The 17,816-nt window shown below is 33.9% G+C and overlaps 1 protein-coding gene across 3 annotated transcripts; it reads left to right on the forward strand.

Annotated features, from left to right (window-relative positions):
- Positions 1-6,333: 6,333 nt before the first annotated feature.
- On the forward strand, positions 6,334-17,333 carry LOC104586542 (cytochrome P450 CYP72A616-like). Of its 3 annotated transcripts, XM_088899854.1 has the most exons (6): positions 6,679-6,740; positions 8,315-8,386; positions 14,275-14,492; positions 14,898-15,142; positions 16,238-16,610; positions 16,749-17,333. In XM_088899854.1, exons 3-6 carry the CDS (start codon positions 14,280-14,282, stop codon positions 17,169-17,171), a joined length of 1,254 nt encoding a protein of 417 aa, XP_088755980.1. In that variant the 5' UTR covers positions 6,679-6,740; positions 8,315-8,386; positions 14,275-14,279; the 3' UTR covers positions 17,172-17,333. The 3 variants fall into 3 exon arrangements, with proteins under 3 accessions (XP_010242111.1, XP_088755980.1, XP_088755981.1); XM_010243809.2 differs by lacking the exon at positions 8,315-8,386 and having other exon boundaries at positions 6,334-6,740; XM_088899855.1 differs by lacking the exon at positions 6,679-6,740 and having other exon boundaries at positions 7,220-8,386.
- Positions 17,334-17,816: the final 483 nt, after the last annotated feature.

The following is a 17,816-nucleotide window of genomic DNA, read 5'->3' on the forward strand; positions in this document are numbered from 1 at the left end:
GCGCCAATCTGAACTTCAAACAACAATGCCAATGTTGGAAAGGTTCTACCTTCAGTCAAGAGGTACTGAACCAACTGGTCCACAAACACGATAATCATTAATGAATCCTTGCTGTTGGAAGGCTCCGGCCAATTCATCATCCTTGGGAAGTGGGAACCATCATATTGTTATTGTATGGTATGCCGTTTCCTTCGGGACCTTGCTTCTGAGTTCTGATTGCAATTAATAGGATATGGTAGATCTGTCTGGTTCAGGACAGAGCTGTCCTGTACATGTCTCGAATTAATTATTAATTGATTTCATATGACAGACATCGAGTCAGAACCATCCCATTTATTAATCGGGACAAATTGGGTTGGGTCTGCTATGACTAAACCCAATTCTACTTGATATCCATACTTATCTATGATTATATTGATAACGTAGCCTTAATAAAATCATTATTTTTGATAATGTAGCCTTAATAAAATGATTATTTTTGATAATGTATGACTAAACCCAATCGTACAACTAAAACATTGTTTTTGATAATGTAGCCTTGATAAAATGATTGTATTGATAAAATAAGGGCCTGTTTGGTTCGTGGGAACAGGGGTTTGGAATTGGGTCCTTCCGGTTCCAACTGTTTGGTTGAGGGAATCATGGGCATTCCCCCATTTGAGGAAATGGGCATTCCCTCCTCCTTTGAGAATGAAATCCCATTCTAATTGATTCCAATTCCTATTATGATTCTTGTTTGAACCAAACAGATTTGAGAATAGATTATTCTGATTCTAATTCTGAAGGACTTTGATTCCAATTTTAGTTTCAATTTTGATTACGACTGTGAACCAGACAAAGCCTTAAGTTTTTTTATTTTTTTTAACCACAATTATCTTATATACAATCTATAAAATTTATCTTTTGTGCATTCCAACCCAATAATTGATTAAGACAAAACCACATAATGATTTGGTCAGGTCAGTTCAGTTTTTGTTAGGTATTCCTGACCCTTTGACAGCCTTAGGATATTGGGGTCTTCAAAATCACTGACAGGTTCGACATTGTTTAAACCAGGTCAGATAACTAGGCCACAAACACCCTACCAATTAGACATACAACTTCATATAGAACCTTGCTTATTCTAGTCTTCAATTTATGTAAAATTTGTCATTCTAGTCCTTTTCATTGGGGATTTATCTGGTTTCTGAAAACAGGAATTCGTAAATAGCCCCTAAATTAAAAGAAGGCAAAACATATTGTTCATCTCCGGCACCATGCAGCAAAAAAAAGCAATTAGTTAAATGTGAATCAATGAAAAATAATCAGATTTTAAAGATATTGGTTGAGATTTGGATTTAATGTGTAGACAATATTAGTGAATACAACGTAATTGAACTTTTAAAAGAATAATTCTATAATTTTTATCAACTTGTATCCATCTGATAGAAACTTTTTTTTCTACTATTAAGAGTCTGAGTGCCAATGGATTGGGTTTGGGTTAGACCCTGTCTGAATGAAAATCAATTTGAATGGGTTAGATGGAGGTTAAATCAGCCCCCCACAACGTCCTACAACACATTTCCTTGTATTGATAACATCTCCCGATGATGAAATCATCATTTTTGGTATTATCATCGGGAGATGTTCCCAATACATGATGGGGATGTGCTATGGGACGTTGTGGGGGGCTGATTTGACCTCCATTTAATGGTCCAAAGTATTTATTGGATTGGACCTGGTCCATCTGTGAAGGATTTATGTTGGATTGGATTAGATTAAATCAATTCCCTGTTCATTGACATAAGATAAGAATATGGGTGTCAATAGACCAGGTTTTGGTTGGACCCATGGTTCAAAGTATCGATACGACATGTCCGATACAGGGTGTATGGTATCGTATCTTTTGAAAAAGATACGGTCTGAAACGCTTGTTTCTAGGTGTTTTGGACCCCCAATTTTTTTAATAATAAAAAGCATGCTAAAAGCTTCCCAAAAAATCAAAATGTGAAAAAAAATTAAAAAAAAAAAGTTTCGGCCATTTCTAAGTACTGATACGATATGACTGAAACTCATATCGTATCGATACTTTGAACCTTGGTTAGACCCAATCTATATTAAACCAATTTGAACGGTTTAATGGTCCAGACAATGAATTGGACTGGTCCAGAATGGTCCAGACAATGGATTTGATTTGGTCCATCTGCACCCGTCCATTGACAATCCTATGTATCACACAAGTTTATATTAGATGAACAATGACTGAAACCTAAAAATTGATTGATGGGAAGAACCATAAAAATTTGTCTATTTAAGTCAGATACTTCTAGAAGAAGTTCTTGTTACATGTTTATTTCTAGAGAAAAATGATACGTAACAAATATAGGGCTCACGCATGACACATGCATCAATATTTGAAAATCATACAAAACAAAAGAAAAACCGAAAGAAATTTATTTATTTTTATAATAGACTTAAATATATCTTAAGTTTTTTAAATAGACTTAAATATATATTATGGGATAACTCTATTGGACTTAGGACATGTTTGGAAGTGCTTAAAAATAAGTGCTTATTTGGGTCGGGACTACATCATTAAACACTTAATTGTGTTTAGGAAATAAGTCTGAAATAATTGTTTATTTTAAAAATAACAGCTTATTTTTTAAGCCCAAATTTCCAGTTTTTTTAAGTGTTTATAGCCTTATACAATAAGCACTTATTGAATTATTTACTTCCAAAATTATCCCTAGATTAATTTTAAAATACCACTTATAAAATTATCCCTAGTTGAATTCTATAAAAGTAATTTCATAAAAATATTTTCATAAAAGTACTTTTATAAAAGTATTTTTATAGAAGTGCTTTTATTAAAGTGCTTTTATAAAGGTACTTTCGTAAAAAAGCTTTCGTAAAAGTATTTTTATGAAAGCATTCTTAAAAGTGTTTTTATAAAAGCGCTTTCATAAAAATACTGTCATAAAAGTGTTTTTATAAAAGTACTTTCATAAGGATAAGTGCTTATTTTAAAAAATAAACACTTCAAAAAGTTGGGTGCCAAATGAAAATAATAAGCACTTGTTTTTAAGCACTTATTTTTAACATAAAACCCTCCCAAACATGGTCTTAAACAACCTATTGGAATCGATTCAGTTTTGAACCAAATTAGGATTAGCTCATTTGGCACAAGGTTCAAAATATCGATACATATCGGGTCGTATTGGTCAATACATATCGTCGTATCAGAGGCTTCCTGATGCGCCCCTCCAAGGGGTGTTTTGGGGTTTCAACCAGTTTAGAGGATGGACAAACCTTAAACTGACCCCTCAGAACTGGATTTGAAAAAAAAAAAGCTACTGGTACTGCCTGATACACCTTTATCGATGTAACCTTGATTTGGCATAGTTTATCATCAATTCAGCCATCCAATGCAATAACTTTGGAGGCATGTAAAGGGGTGTATACTTGCCCTCATGTTCTTGTTCTTTCTTAAAGGTCACTAGAGATGACTGAACCCAAACTCAGGCCATGTCTAGGAGTGTTTATATTAAAAATAAGTGCTTAAAAACAAATGCTTATTCGAATAAGCACTTATTTGCATTTGACATCCAACTTTTTTAAGTGCTTATTTTAAAAAATAAGCACTTTTATAAGCACTTATTTCGTATTGGTCATTTGGTAATCTTTTTCTCCAATAAGCACTTACATAACTATTTGTGACTATTTTATTTTTCATTTTCTTTCAAGTTTTACAAAAGTACTTTTATGAAAGTATTTTTATTAAATTATTTTTATAAAAGTGCTTTTACTTTTGTAAAAGTACTTTTATGAAAGTACATTAATAAAAGACTTTTACAGAAGTATTTTTATAAAAGCACTTTTAAAAAATTACTTTTATGAATGCACTTTTACAAAAGTACTTTTATAAAATTCAACTATGAATAATTTTGGAAGAAAAAATGAATAAGTGCTTATTGTATAAGCACTTAAAAAAGTTGGAAATTTGGGCTGAAAAAATAAGTCCTTATTTTTAAAATAAGCACTTATTTCAAGCTTATTTCCCAAACACCAATAAGTGCTTAATGGTGTGATCCGGGCCCAGATAAATTCTTATTTCGAGCTTATTTCCAAACACCAATAAGTGCTTAATGGTGTGGTTTGGGCCCAAATAAACACTTATTTTGAATAAACACTTATTTTTAAGCACTCCCAAGCATGGCCTAAGTTGAGGATTGTATTCTGATCGATAATTTTTGTTTGAAACTCATTATTTGATTTTTTTTTTGCCATATAAATTAGTTATTTAATTTAAAAGACCAAAACTGGTTTATTCTAAACAATAACCCACTTTATGGATCCTACATCATTTGAATGACTTTTTTAATATTTTTTTATTGGAAATAACTACCGGCGGAGGTAATTGATGCTTATTATTATTATTTTTTTCTTTTAAGTGGGTAGAGAATGCTTCTATATGAGAGTGGAAAATAACCACTCTTCTGATTCTCTCTTGAAGAATACGATGCTACTTGTCTAGAAGAGAAGGCTTGCAGTATTGAGCCTTTGTGAATTAATAAAATTTACCCTTATTATTGAAGTTTGACTTCCAACGTTCAATCTTGTTAAGTTTTTTAAATTTTTTTAGTTACCAAAAAGAAATTCTTATCAAGTTTCCTAATTAAATAGATTAACTAATTGAAATTAGTTAATGTTAATTAAATTAATTTATCTAATTAAGCTTAATCAAGTGCTTACTTTAAGTAATTATAAGCTAGTTTATTAATTGTTTACTAATTTTTATTCTTTTTATCACTTTATGTTTTACAATTATTTAATCATTTCAGTATTTTAGTAATTATTTAATCAAATTATAATTACTTAAAGTATAAATATTGTTGAAAATTTCCCTTGCCCTCTCAGTCCTACCTAGAAAATATAAATACCATCATCCACCTCAGACTCTTTACCCCTCTATGCTTCCTTTGCAAAAGAACACATGCAATGTTCAAAGTATAGGACACGCAAGGTGCTCAGCAACTTTGTCACTATGTATTGGTTCTATATTTGGCAGCATATCTATACAAACTTTGGATATCCATCAGCATATGCAAAGTATAATTCATACAAACTTTGGATACATATGGATATGGACAAAAATTTAAGATACGCATAAATATGGTAAAAAATTCAAATAAATCTTAAAAAATATATTACTAACTATATTTACATATTTTGTATGATTGTGAATAAGTCATTTAAATGTAAAAAACCATAATTTAATGGTTTATATAAAGAATAACATATTGAGATAATTAGTAATGGTTAAAAAATGATGGAATAACTAAAATGTAAAAAAAATAAAATAAAATGTGAATGTCAATTTTCAAAAACCAATATAATTAATTTTAATATTTATTTGTATATAAATTTTAATAACTAATTCTAGCATTTATTAATAAAAACTTGTCACTCATTAAGAAAAATGAAAATTTACTTAAAATTAAAAATACATATAATCATAGCAAACAAATATGTGTGGCTCATTGGTGAACTTGTGTTTGTTAAAATCAAGTGACTAAGGTTCAAATCTTGCTATAGCTAAAATTTGAAGTTTAAAATGAAATTAATGATAGGGGATCATTAATTACAAGAATTAATGAGAGAATTTGAATTAGGCACTAAAATTCAAATTTAAATTTAAATCTGCCTTGGAGTAATTTTTTAATTAATGAAAGAGAAATTAGACTTAAATAAACGACATTAATGAGAGATTTGGTATTAAATATGAGTTAATGATACAGATCCAAACTGTTTCAGGCCCATATCGGGATGTTTCGGACACATATGCATGTGTGAGAACCATTGACTTTATGGTACCTTATGTGCATTTATGAGAACCATTGACTTTATGGTTGATATCCTCGGGAATCAGAATAGGAATTGTCCATTCCCATAGTCTATTTGGTTTAGACAGGAATGCAAATGAGAATTGAAATCAGAAGGAATGGGATCTTATTCCCAAGGGAGGGGCAGGGAATGGCCATTCCCTCAAATGGGGAAATGCCAAGAATGGGAATGGGATTCTGATTCCATCCAACCTAACAGTTGGAATCGGAATAACCTATTCTGATTCTGATTTCAGACCTCATTCCCACAAACCAAACGGAGCCTTAGACTCCATGGGGGAGGAGATACAAATGGAGAGGATGGACATCTTTGGGAAGTGTCATTTCTCTATAATACAAGTAGTCATTTATTTTAATAATATATTTGCTTTTAAAACAGCAGCAAGGGAATCATTCATTTTTCATCACTTCACATGCAACCAATGGCAAGTTGTTAACACTTAATTGATTAATAATCCATTGAGAGTTGAGTATAAAGAGAGCTACTATTGTACTATATATACATTAAGCCTAAACTCTCGAACCTTTTAAAACCAAATACCATCTCCTTTCTCTCTGTGTGACTGTTGTTGGGAAGAAAGATGAGGGATTTAGCCTTCATTTTTGCAATTGTAGTAATTTTCATCTTGGTCGTATCATGCTGGAAAGTGTTGTATTTGATATGGTGGAGGCCCATGAAGCTGGAGAAATATTTGAAGAAACAGGGCATCAAGGGCCCTCCTTACAGGTTGTTGTATGGAAATCTGAAAGAGGAACGCAAGATGAAGGAGGAAGCACAATCCAAGCCCATCAGCCTCTCTCATAATATCACCCAACGTGTTGTCCCACTCACTGATCATACAATGAAAAAATATGGTATGTTCTAAAATGATTTCATTTTTTTTTTATTTTCGGTTAGTTTTTATTGTTTAGTTTTATAGGATTTTATATCTAAAACTAAAGGGTTATTATCATATAAGCTTTAGGATCTTGAAATTCAAAGTTCCAATTAGTGCAGTGGTATTTGTCTGGATAGTCAGAATTCTTTTTGGATTCTATGAATTTCCTATCATCAAACTTCATCCCCCATTTCCCTAAGGCTATGTTTGGTTTGAAGGAAAAAGTAGGGAAAGGAAGAAAAATGTAAGGAAACTTTTACAAATTTTGTATAAGCTTCCTTACCTTTCCCTTCCTTTCCCTATCTTTTCCTTCAAATCAAACATAGCCTAAATTGAAAGGATCTAATATCCTTATACCCCCATCTGTCTGCACATCTAAATTGGAGCAGAACTTAGAAGCAAATACAAATTTGGTTGGACACAAACATGGTGGAGTAGATAAAATCTTCAATGAATGACAGTGATAATATATTTCATATATCTCTTATATTTATTTTAGGGAATGTCTCCATATCTCATTTTTGATAAACTAGGCAAATCTCTTGTGAAAAAACAAAAATTACCCCTTTATCTAATCTATACTAACTATAAAAGAGTGAATGCCCTTTCTTTATGGAATTTTCATTGGATGTTTTCTATTCCCCTTGTCTAAACATACAATGGGCATAAAGAGGGCATATATGTCCTTTACTCTCATTTTAGAAACTGTCCGCTTATAACTGCCCAAATACTTTCAAATGTCTAACCGATGGTTTCTTTCCACTCAAAGCTTCCAATGGAATTATTCCTTTAATAGCAACAGTGGGGCATTGGTTCATTAAATACATAATTGTGTTAGCAACTTCAACGCAAAAACTTTTGGGAAGTTTCTTCCCATGTAGCATGGATTTAGCAATCTCCATCATAGTTTGATTCTTCCTCTCCGATACTCAATTTTCTTAAGGAGTATAACAAACTATAAATTGCATTTTCATACCTTAATTTTCATAAATTTATCAAATTCATTTGAAGTGTACTCCTTGCCACAACCACTTTTCAATTTCTTAATGTAACAATCACTTTATTTCTTAACAAGACATTTAAATTTTTTAAAAATAATAAATACATCAGATTTTTCCCTCATAAAATAAGCCCAAGTCATGTGAGTATAATCATCAACAAAAAGAATGAAATACTTGTTTTGGGAATGAAAGAGAGTCCTCATGAGTCCACATAAATTGGTATGAACTAATTTCAACACTTTGTTGGTTCTTTATGCAACTCCTTTTGAAAATAGTTGTTAGTGATGCTTTCCAAGCGCATAACCTTCACAAACTTGATGCTTTTCTTCAATGTTTGGAAGCCCTTTAACCATCTCCTTTTGTGATATCAACTTCAGTCCCTTAAAATTTAGATGGCCAAATCTTCTATACCATAGCCATGACTCATTAACCTCATTGGCATTCGTAGCAACCTTTCTTGCATAATTAAATACTAGTGGAAAGCTTCTATTTATCTTTATTTTCACATTTTTCACCACATGTTTGTCATGGTCATAAATGATACAACCAGGATCTTCAAAATGGAGTGAGTAACCATGCTCCAAAAGCTGTCCAACACTAAGAAGATTCTCATTCAACTCAGGTACAAATAACACATTATTTATAAGTTTCGTTCCCTTCTTTGTTTCAACATCTATTGTGCCTTTTCTCTTTACTACGACAATTTTTCCATTTCCCAACTTCACTTTTGAGCTAAATGATGTGTCCATGTCAAGAAAAATATTTGGGTGCCCTACCATATGATTGCTGCACCTTCTATCCAAGAACCACACCATTATTTTCCTCTGTGACACTTTGACATGCATAAAACAAATTTCCTTTTTCTTTTTCTTTTATAAAATTTTCTTACTGTTTGTTTTTCTGTCTACAATCTTCTTGTAAATGCACAAACTTTTTCAAATAATAACATTGTAATTTTCCTTTATACCAACAATCTTTGTCAACATGGTTGCTTCTTTTGTAAATAGAAAACCATTGTGATGACCCTTCATCTCTAGTTTTTCTGCCGAAATTACTTCTCCTCTTCCTTTTGAATTTCTACTTCTTCCTCTTTCTCTTGCATATCTACCTCATCCATAAGAGTTTCATTTTCCATTTTCATGAGTTGACGATGTCCTATCATGATCTTTGAAACTAACATTGAGTTTGAGATGGAATGCACTATTGATTTTTTTAAGTGGCATGGCAATCTTTGCTCATATGATTTTAGTGATGTCAACAACTTGTTAACACTTAATTCAATGAGATCGTTTGTTTCTTCAATGACAGCCACAATAGGATCTAACTTTTCAAGTAAACTAATTAAAATCTTCTCAACAATCTTCATATCATCAAATTTTCACCATGTGCTTTCATATGATTTATCAACTCCCTAAATCTACTGAAATAATCATTTAAATTTTCATTTTTCTTCAATTTCATATTTTCGAAATCTCTTCTAAGAGATTGGAGTTTAACAACCCTTACCTTTTGCCTTTTTAGTGTTCATTATCCTTGGGAAAATAGATTTACTAACTCCTCTTTGAATCATTGAAAGTGCTCTTGCATTCTTACTTCTCTTGTCCTTTAGTTCTTTTTGTTGAATTGCTATGAGATTTGCTACATTTTCTGGTTCTTCATATCGAAGGACAATAATATCCCATAAATCTAGAGACAAAAACAAGGTTTTCATTTTAATAATACCAAAAATCATAGTCTTCTCCATAAAAAAGTAGGAACTTGGACTGTGTTGAAATTAACAACATTAGTATTGGCTGTAGTTTTAGCTAACTATGGGTGCATGCAAAATGGAGAAAATATTTTAGAATAGAGGATTTACATGTAGAAGATTGAAGTAAGGTAAAGAGTAAAAACAGAGCAAGAAAAGGGCTGAAATCTTCTTCTTATGCATTCTAGTTTTCTTGCAAGAGTAATACAAGAAGATGGCTTCTTGATCAAGCCAAATAGAAACTTCTTCTGTACACTTTTACTACTAACCCAGGTTTACAAAAAGGTGAAAAAGACCTAACTAAAGTTACCTTTTACATGCTGCAGAAAGAGACAAAAAAATAAACATAAAGTATTTTAACTTTCTAGCACATTAACCATAACATCTTCCAATTAATATTTGATATCAACTACCTCACGTTGATCGTCCTCCCTAGCTATTATTGATCATTTTCACAAACACTTGACTTGTCACCAAGTATAGCATCTCATTGAGTGTTTTTATTCCCAAAATTTTCTAGGGTCTAGGTCTCAAAATCACTTCTCAATTTTTAATATAACCATCATCCCCAATGATAGTTTGTTCTGCTTCTTCTACAATTGTTGTGACAGGGTTGTTACTGGCCTATTGCCCTTCAATTATGGGAGCAACATGAATTGATTCTATTGGTAGAGATTCAATTTGTTTAGAACTAGGACCTGTAGTAGGATCTACAATGAGGGAATCCATGTTGGGAGTGTCTTTCATTGAGTTCTTTTTTAGGACATATATGTGTGGTGTCTATTCTTGATGTTTAGTCGATACAGTGTTCTTGCCCTTTGGATGAGCATGGCCAATGACTAATCCTTCTTATCATCTTCTTTCTTGGTAATTTCTATTTTCTTCTTCAACTTATTGTACTTGCAGTCCAAATTCTTGTGTCCAAGCTTGAAACAATGGGTTTAATAATCTGGTAGTTTCTCTTAAACAACCGATTGCCAAAACCTTTTCTTGCCAGAACCAATCCACACATGTTGCGGGTGGTCTTCGAGTAGATCCAGCTGAACCCAAACCCTTGTTGCTTTAGTGTAGAGAGAGAGTGATTGAGGCTAGGTTAGATTTCAGAATAGGCCCAAAAGAATTAATTGCAAATTGATCAAAGCAAGTTCTCCGCAAAGAAATTCGCTCTGAAAATTGATGCAAACTAGAACTATAGAAATCTCCCAACCTAACTCCAAGTCTGGTGTCCATTTCATCGAAAGTAATCAGAAAGGTTTGATCATAAACACCTCTTTCAACCGGATCTTCAAAAAAATCTTCCTTTGTAGAAAAACAAATCAAAATGTGGTTTGAGTCTAAAGAAGTCACCTACATCTCACCTATCAAATTGAACAAGCGTAGAGCAAATTCCTTGTTCTTAGGGAGAGGAGGGTGTCCATGCATACTTGCTAATTAAAGCATGTTTTAGCACCTCATAGTAGGGCTGCTCATAAGAAGGCCCAACCCGACCAACCCGAACCAATCCAACCTGAGTCGGTCGGGTTTTCATCAGCACTGGTCGGTTTCGGGTTGGGCAAATTCATAAACCGAACCAATTAGTTTTCTAGTTCGGTAGTTCCTAGTTGCCTACTTAACTAGTCTTCTACTAGAACTAGAACAACCCTATCTTCTAGTTCTTACTTAACTAAATTGTATCTATCCTAATTTTTTTAGTCTTTTACACCAAATAGGCAACCCATTAGGCAATTACAATTAGAATTAGGTGTCCTTCTAGTTCTAGGTTTCTCTATCATTTTTGTACAGGAGCAAAACCGAAACCGACCTAAACCGGCCCAATCCGACTCAAACCGACTAGGTCGGTTTTGCCTATCAGTGGGTCGGTTTCGGTTTCCACCTCATGTAACCCGACCAAGTCGGGTCGGTTGGGAAAACCCCTGTAAACCGACCCAACCCGACCCGTGAACAGCCCTACCTCAGGATTGGAGTACTTCGTCATGAAAGAAGAGAATAGAAAAAGAATGATTTCCCCATCAATGGGGAAGAAAGAACCTAATTAGTCATGATTAGTGTTAACTAGGGTTTATCTCATGATTGTTTTTTGAGAAAAAGCCCAAGGGCTAATTGCATTCCAAGACTCGGTTCAAAATTACTACAATTGTACTAAGAATGAAGGAGTCATAGACCAAGTATGAGTACAATGTAGAACAAGTCCATGACGTGCTACTGTATGGGCAACAACATTAGCATTTCTAGGTGATGTTGTTCGATCCGAGGTGTCCCGAATTGAGGAAGCAGTCAAATAGTCCTGCCAATTGGATGAGGCCGAGGTGGAAGGACGAAGTCATGCACTGGAATCTACAATTCCCCGTGTAGGTACTCCGATGCTCAAGTCAATCAATTTGAAGGGTAGGTGGTCAGACTGAGCAAGTAAGAATAGTGCTGGTCCGACCAGAAAGGTAGAGCAAAGGTATTCAAAGTCCAAAGGTCCCTTACCCTAGGCGAAGATTACCTATTTATAATTGGAGGTCCATGTTTTATTCGAATGAGGCTTCTAGGGTTGTCGGGATGAGGTTGCCTGCTGAGGTCTTTGGGATGACTCCTCTTCCCCAACAGGATTTACTCCCTCGTCCATGCGGGACACTCCTTGGTTGCATTTATCTATCCCATGTGGTGCTGACGTGGTTTGGAAGATAAGCTAGCCACAGAGGCTACCACATGGCATCCTTGGCTAGTTCAACCATAACCCAAATACTATGTACAAATCAAACTAAGGAGGAAGGAAGATGAGAAAATAAGCTCTTGCAATTGACCACCAATATTCATAGTAGCCAAGGGATCAGATGTCACCGCCTAGCTTGAAGCTTGACAATTGTGAGAGCATCCACGACCTTCAAATATAACATCAGAAAACTGCATTTTTGAGGCAAAGGAAAAGCATATGCCTTACCCATTTCAGGATCATAAGGAGGGTAAGGTATTGCTTGGGCTGTTCACGGGTCGGGTTGAGTCGGTTTATTGGCGTTTTTCCAACCGACCCGACATGGTCAGTTTACCTAGAAATGAAATGGAAACCGACCCAGTACTAAGTAAAACCGACCTGATCGGTTTGGGTCGGTTTTGTGAATAATTCTCTTGGTGTGAACAATAAAGGATTCAAGTCTAAGAAAGCAAAGGCTAGATGCCTGGAAATTAAAAATGATTTGATGGATTAAAACTGATATTTTATATATCAGAAATTTTATATATAATATGTATATTTCTGCAATAAAGTTGAAATATATATATAATATCTGAAATATATTATATATCTAAGTCGGTTTGGGTCGGTTTAGTTTCGGTTTTCACACATGAAAACTGAACCGAACCATCGGTTTTTGTTCTTTTATAACCCGAAACCGATTGGTACTGAAGAAAAACCGGCCAATTCGGGTTGGATCAGACCGGGTTGGTTGGTTTGGTCAGTTTGGGTCTTGTTATGAACAGCCCTAGGTATTGCTCTAGCAAATAGAAAATCACCATTGTGGTCCTGAACAATTAGACCAGCGGAAATGCCCTCCAAACATACAATGGTGTCAATATTGATTTTTAAAGAGCCCAAAGGTGGAGCTTGCTGGTGAATATGCATGGGCAATAAAGTCTGCCCAAATGGGATTTCCTGCTCACTTTCCTACCCACTTGTCGGTGAATATGCATGGCCAATAAAGCTTGCCCAAACAGGATTTCCTACTCACTTTTTCTACCCGGTGAATTGAGAGAATGTGGCTGAAATTCACGACAGGTAGAGAGTGGGTAGGAAAAATGAATAGAAACATCTGAAAAACCATAATGTACTTTACGGAATTGCAGACAAGAACCGTACAAAACTGGTTGTACACCTAATGGGTAGAGAATATATGATATATCTTGCTTGTAAGAGGCTAAGATGGAAAAAAAATTCATTTATCCAACTTCCTAAGATAAAAATCATTTACAAGAATCAATGACATGGTAATTGTTTTTTGGTATTTAAATAGGTAATTTCTATTTATTTTTATTTCTAAAATAAATAAAAAATAAAATCAAAATTTTGACATAAAATTTTATTGGATTTGTGGAAATGATGGATCATCTATAGATCTACAATATAATTATTATCTATCATCACACATCAATTTCTCTTTTTATGTAATTTTATTATTTTTTTGAATTTTCATTAAAAAATTTATACCTAATTATAATTTCTAAGCTCTAACTTCTATGGGATGGGAGAGGAATCCAGTTATCTTATTCAGCCATCAAGGGTACATGCATACAACTTCTAAGTGAATATGCAATTAATAATTATTTCTTATTGAAACAATTATTTTGTATCTTTTATTCCAAAACTTATAAAAGATTAAAAAAATGAGTGTTAATTTTGAATTTTCTTGTATAATCACATGCAAACACATTTATGAAAGAGAACTATAACTATACATCTCTATTTTCACACAGACTAATATATATCTTTCAACCATAAGTACTTTTGTAAAATAAGATGCATCAAAACAGTAGAATTACTTATTTGATTGTCCTTGTCGCATGTGGATTTATGCTCATTTTTTTTTTTTTGCTTTTATAAGATTAAATTATCTTTCATTGACTGGCATGGACTATGTAACATGATTTGGCTTAATAACATATTCTTTAGGTCCTTGGCTCTAAAATGCAAGCTTTTAGTTTATGTTAGATAAATAATCTCTCACATATGTCTCTAATTCATAAGTTCTTATGGTTGTTGGTTTATTACTGATTATAAAATGCAGGTAAAATGTCAGTAGTATGGTATGGGGTAACTCCTACATTACATATCATGGATCCAGAGCAAGTAAAGGATATCCTATCTAACAAAATTGAACAATTTCAGAAACTACATAATCCATTCACTGAGCAACTATTACCTGGGCTTGCAAACTATGAAGGAGAAAAATGGGCAAAACATAGAAGGATCATTACCCCTGCCTTCCATCTAGAGAAGTTGAAGGTTGTTTTCTATAATATTGTTCTTTATTTTGTACTTTTATTTTTATTTTCCCACCCATTACATGAGGCTATGTTTGGCTTTGACAGGAAATAATAGAGAAGCAAGAAGTTGAAAGGAAGGTTCTTGAGGAATTTCAGAAACTTTGTTAAGAACTTTACCTCAAATTTCTGTTTGTCTCTTATTTTCAATCAATCCGAACATAACCTGAAGGCAACCATCTTGAGGCTTATTAATAACCATCATATCCTAATACAAGTACATATATTTTCTTTTTGATCAGTGAGGAAGAAGTAAGAAATGTACTTGGAAAAAATACCAGAATTTCCCTCTCTTAATGAACTTGTTGTATCATAAATACTCATTTTACTCTAACAATGTTTTGTTTCTTTTTTCCCTTTGTAACAGAGGATGCTACCAGCATTTTTAGCTGGTTGTAATGAATTGATCAGAAAATGGGACCAATTGGTTGAACCAGAAGGCTCATGTGAATTGGACATGTGGCCGGAAGTTCAAAATCTTACTGGAGATATCATTTCCCGGACAGCATTTGGCACAAGCTATGAAGAAGGAATGCGTATATTTCAACTTCTAAATGAACACGCCAAGATTATTATTCAGGATTTGATATACACATTCATCCCAGGTTACAGGTCCAGTTGGGTTCTAACTGATCGATTTTTACATTATTTCTAAACACTAATTTTAAACTCTCTCTCTTTCCCCCGCTTTTTAGCTACTGATCACTCCGGATTTGCTACCCATAAATTGTTAACTGCAACACCCATGACATTAAACACCACTGCCGTGTATTCAGAACATCTCCCCATGAATGTCAAGGGAGATATTCCCAATGTGCAACTGTAATTATATATACATGGGTAGGAATGTGGGAACAGCTTGTTTGTGAGTAAGAGATCCAATAGGGTGTGTTTGGGGAGGGTTTTGTGAATTCTAGACCCTGACTGTCTCCCTAAACCTCTTAACCCATACCCACCCTAAAACCTGTAACAGGTTAGATTTTACTCCCCTGCACATAAAAAATGAAAAACCCTTCCCCAACCCTACCCTCCTTGCATTCAGGGGTAGAGGCAGGTTGGATTTATAGCCCGCATATAATTTCCTATTATTTTTTATTATATATAAGCAACAAATAAGTAAAGTAACACAAACAAACAACAAAATTTCCATTTATTTGATTAGGACCATGTAGAAAACACAAACTATCAATTATCTTTTACATAAAATTCAAAATATCATGAAATTCAAGAGTTAATACATAAAACTTATATGCTTTCCAACAATATGTGCATCGGGGAGGATTGGGTTTAGCCGAATACTGTACCTTACCCTTTACCCATACGGGTTGCAGAATACCAAAACCCATCCTTCAAGCAAAACAATCTGCCCCGTGTCTGGGCGAATACCCACCGGGTAGGGTAGAAATTGCCATTCCTAGGATCTAAGCCCGCATACTGATACATATTGTTGCATGTAAGTATGCTAATTTATGGCCATGACCAAAAGAGATGTGTCAAAATTCTGATTAATTAGGAGTTAAATATCCTCTTTTAGCTTATGAGATTGCACCATGAAGTATCAGATATTTTGCCTTTTAAGTATCCAGAAGATTATTGACAATTTGACATTTTCCTCCTTTTCATAAATGATAAAGAGATCCTTTACGTAGTTGTAGTTGCAAGAGTTTGATAGTTATGCTAAGTAATCCACATGATTCTTTTATGCAGATTATTACCAACAAAAATGAACAAAAGGATTAAGGAAATAAATAGGGAGGTGGAAGCTCTATTGAGGGGAATCATTAAACAGAGAGAACTGTCCATAAAATTAGGGGAAGCTACTAAAGATGACTTACTGGGGTTGCTACTAGAATCCAACTTTAAAGAGATTCAAGAACATGGTGCAATGAGTAATGAGGAACTCATGGAGGAATGCAAGCTATTCTACTTTGCAGGACAGGAGACTACAGCAAATTTGCTTCTGTGGACAATAGTTGTATTAAGTATGCATCAGGTGTGGCAAAAAAGAGCAAGGGAAGAGGTCTTGGAAATCTTTGGAGAAAACAAACCAGATTTTGATCAGCTAAATCGCTTGAAAATTGTAAGAACTCTCCTTGTGCCCCTGCTTAATTAATTATATATCAAATTGATAATTGATCGAATGAAAATGCAATCTAGTATATATACAGAGTTCATTTGTTGATTTATTTAACTTGTGTTCCTCTAACCTCCAATGCAGGTGCCCATGATCCTGTATGAAGTTCTTAGATTATATCCTCCAGTGTTTTTGAGTGCTCGATGCAGTGACAAGAAGATAAAACTAGGAAAAACCTGTTTGCCTCCTGGAATACAGTTGTTGATACCCATAATTTCCATCCATCATAGTCGAGAATTTTGGGGTGAAGACGCGGAAGAATTTAAACCAGAGAGGTTCTATGAAGGTGTTTCTAAAGCAGCAAAAACTCAAGCCTTCTTCCCATTTGGTTGGGGTCCTCGGATTTGCATTGGGCAGAACTTTGCAATGGCAGAAGCAAAGGTGGCACTGGCCATGATTCTACAGCACTTCTCCTTTGAGCTCTCACCCTCCTACACTCACGCTCCCATGGGTGTTATAACTCTTCAACCCCAATATGGTGCTCAGATCATTTTACATAAATTATGATACTTTAATTTACCTGTATCTCTTGGAGTACAAAAGTATAATAAGATGAGTGGTTCTGTTAAGACTCCATTAATTTACTACTGATACTCTGAAATCTGATGTAAGAACTTATAATTAGAACTCTTGGTTGCTAACATGTATGCATCTAGAAATTCCATATGAGTAGTCCACTCAAAGGATATCTAATTAGTTGGCGATTAAGTTCTATTGGCCTAGATAAAAGAAAATCTCTTAATTACCAATCTGTTTAATTGGAGGAAGCCAACATGCCAATAATAGGCATGGCAACCATGCATTCAGTTGATTTTTCGATTGGCATAGGATGGAATCAACTCAAGATCAATAGGATAAACAAATTGCACTTATTAATGACTTACCTTCATGAAGCTTCAATTTCACTGATCTCAAGAGCACAAAAAAGATGTTCCCATCTGGAAAAGATGTTTGGGATTTCAGCCTTGTCCGTAAACCTTATATTGAAAGTTTACATTATAAGGTTTGATCCTTTTTCACTACTAATTTTATTATTATATAATATATATTTTATGTATTATTATTATATATTATATTTTTTTACTATATATAATATTGTTGGGTTGGACTTATTTGGGAAAGCCCGAGCCTGCCCCAAAAAATAATCAGGCC

Source organism: Nelumbo nucifera, chromosome 3 (genome assembly GCF_055504915.1).
Source record: "Nelumbo nucifera cultivar China Antique chromosome 3, China Antique-T2T, whole genome shotgun sequence".
Taxonomy (NCBI): Eukaryota; Viridiplantae; Streptophyta; class Magnoliopsida; order Proteales; family Nelumbonaceae; genus Nelumbo; species Nelumbo nucifera.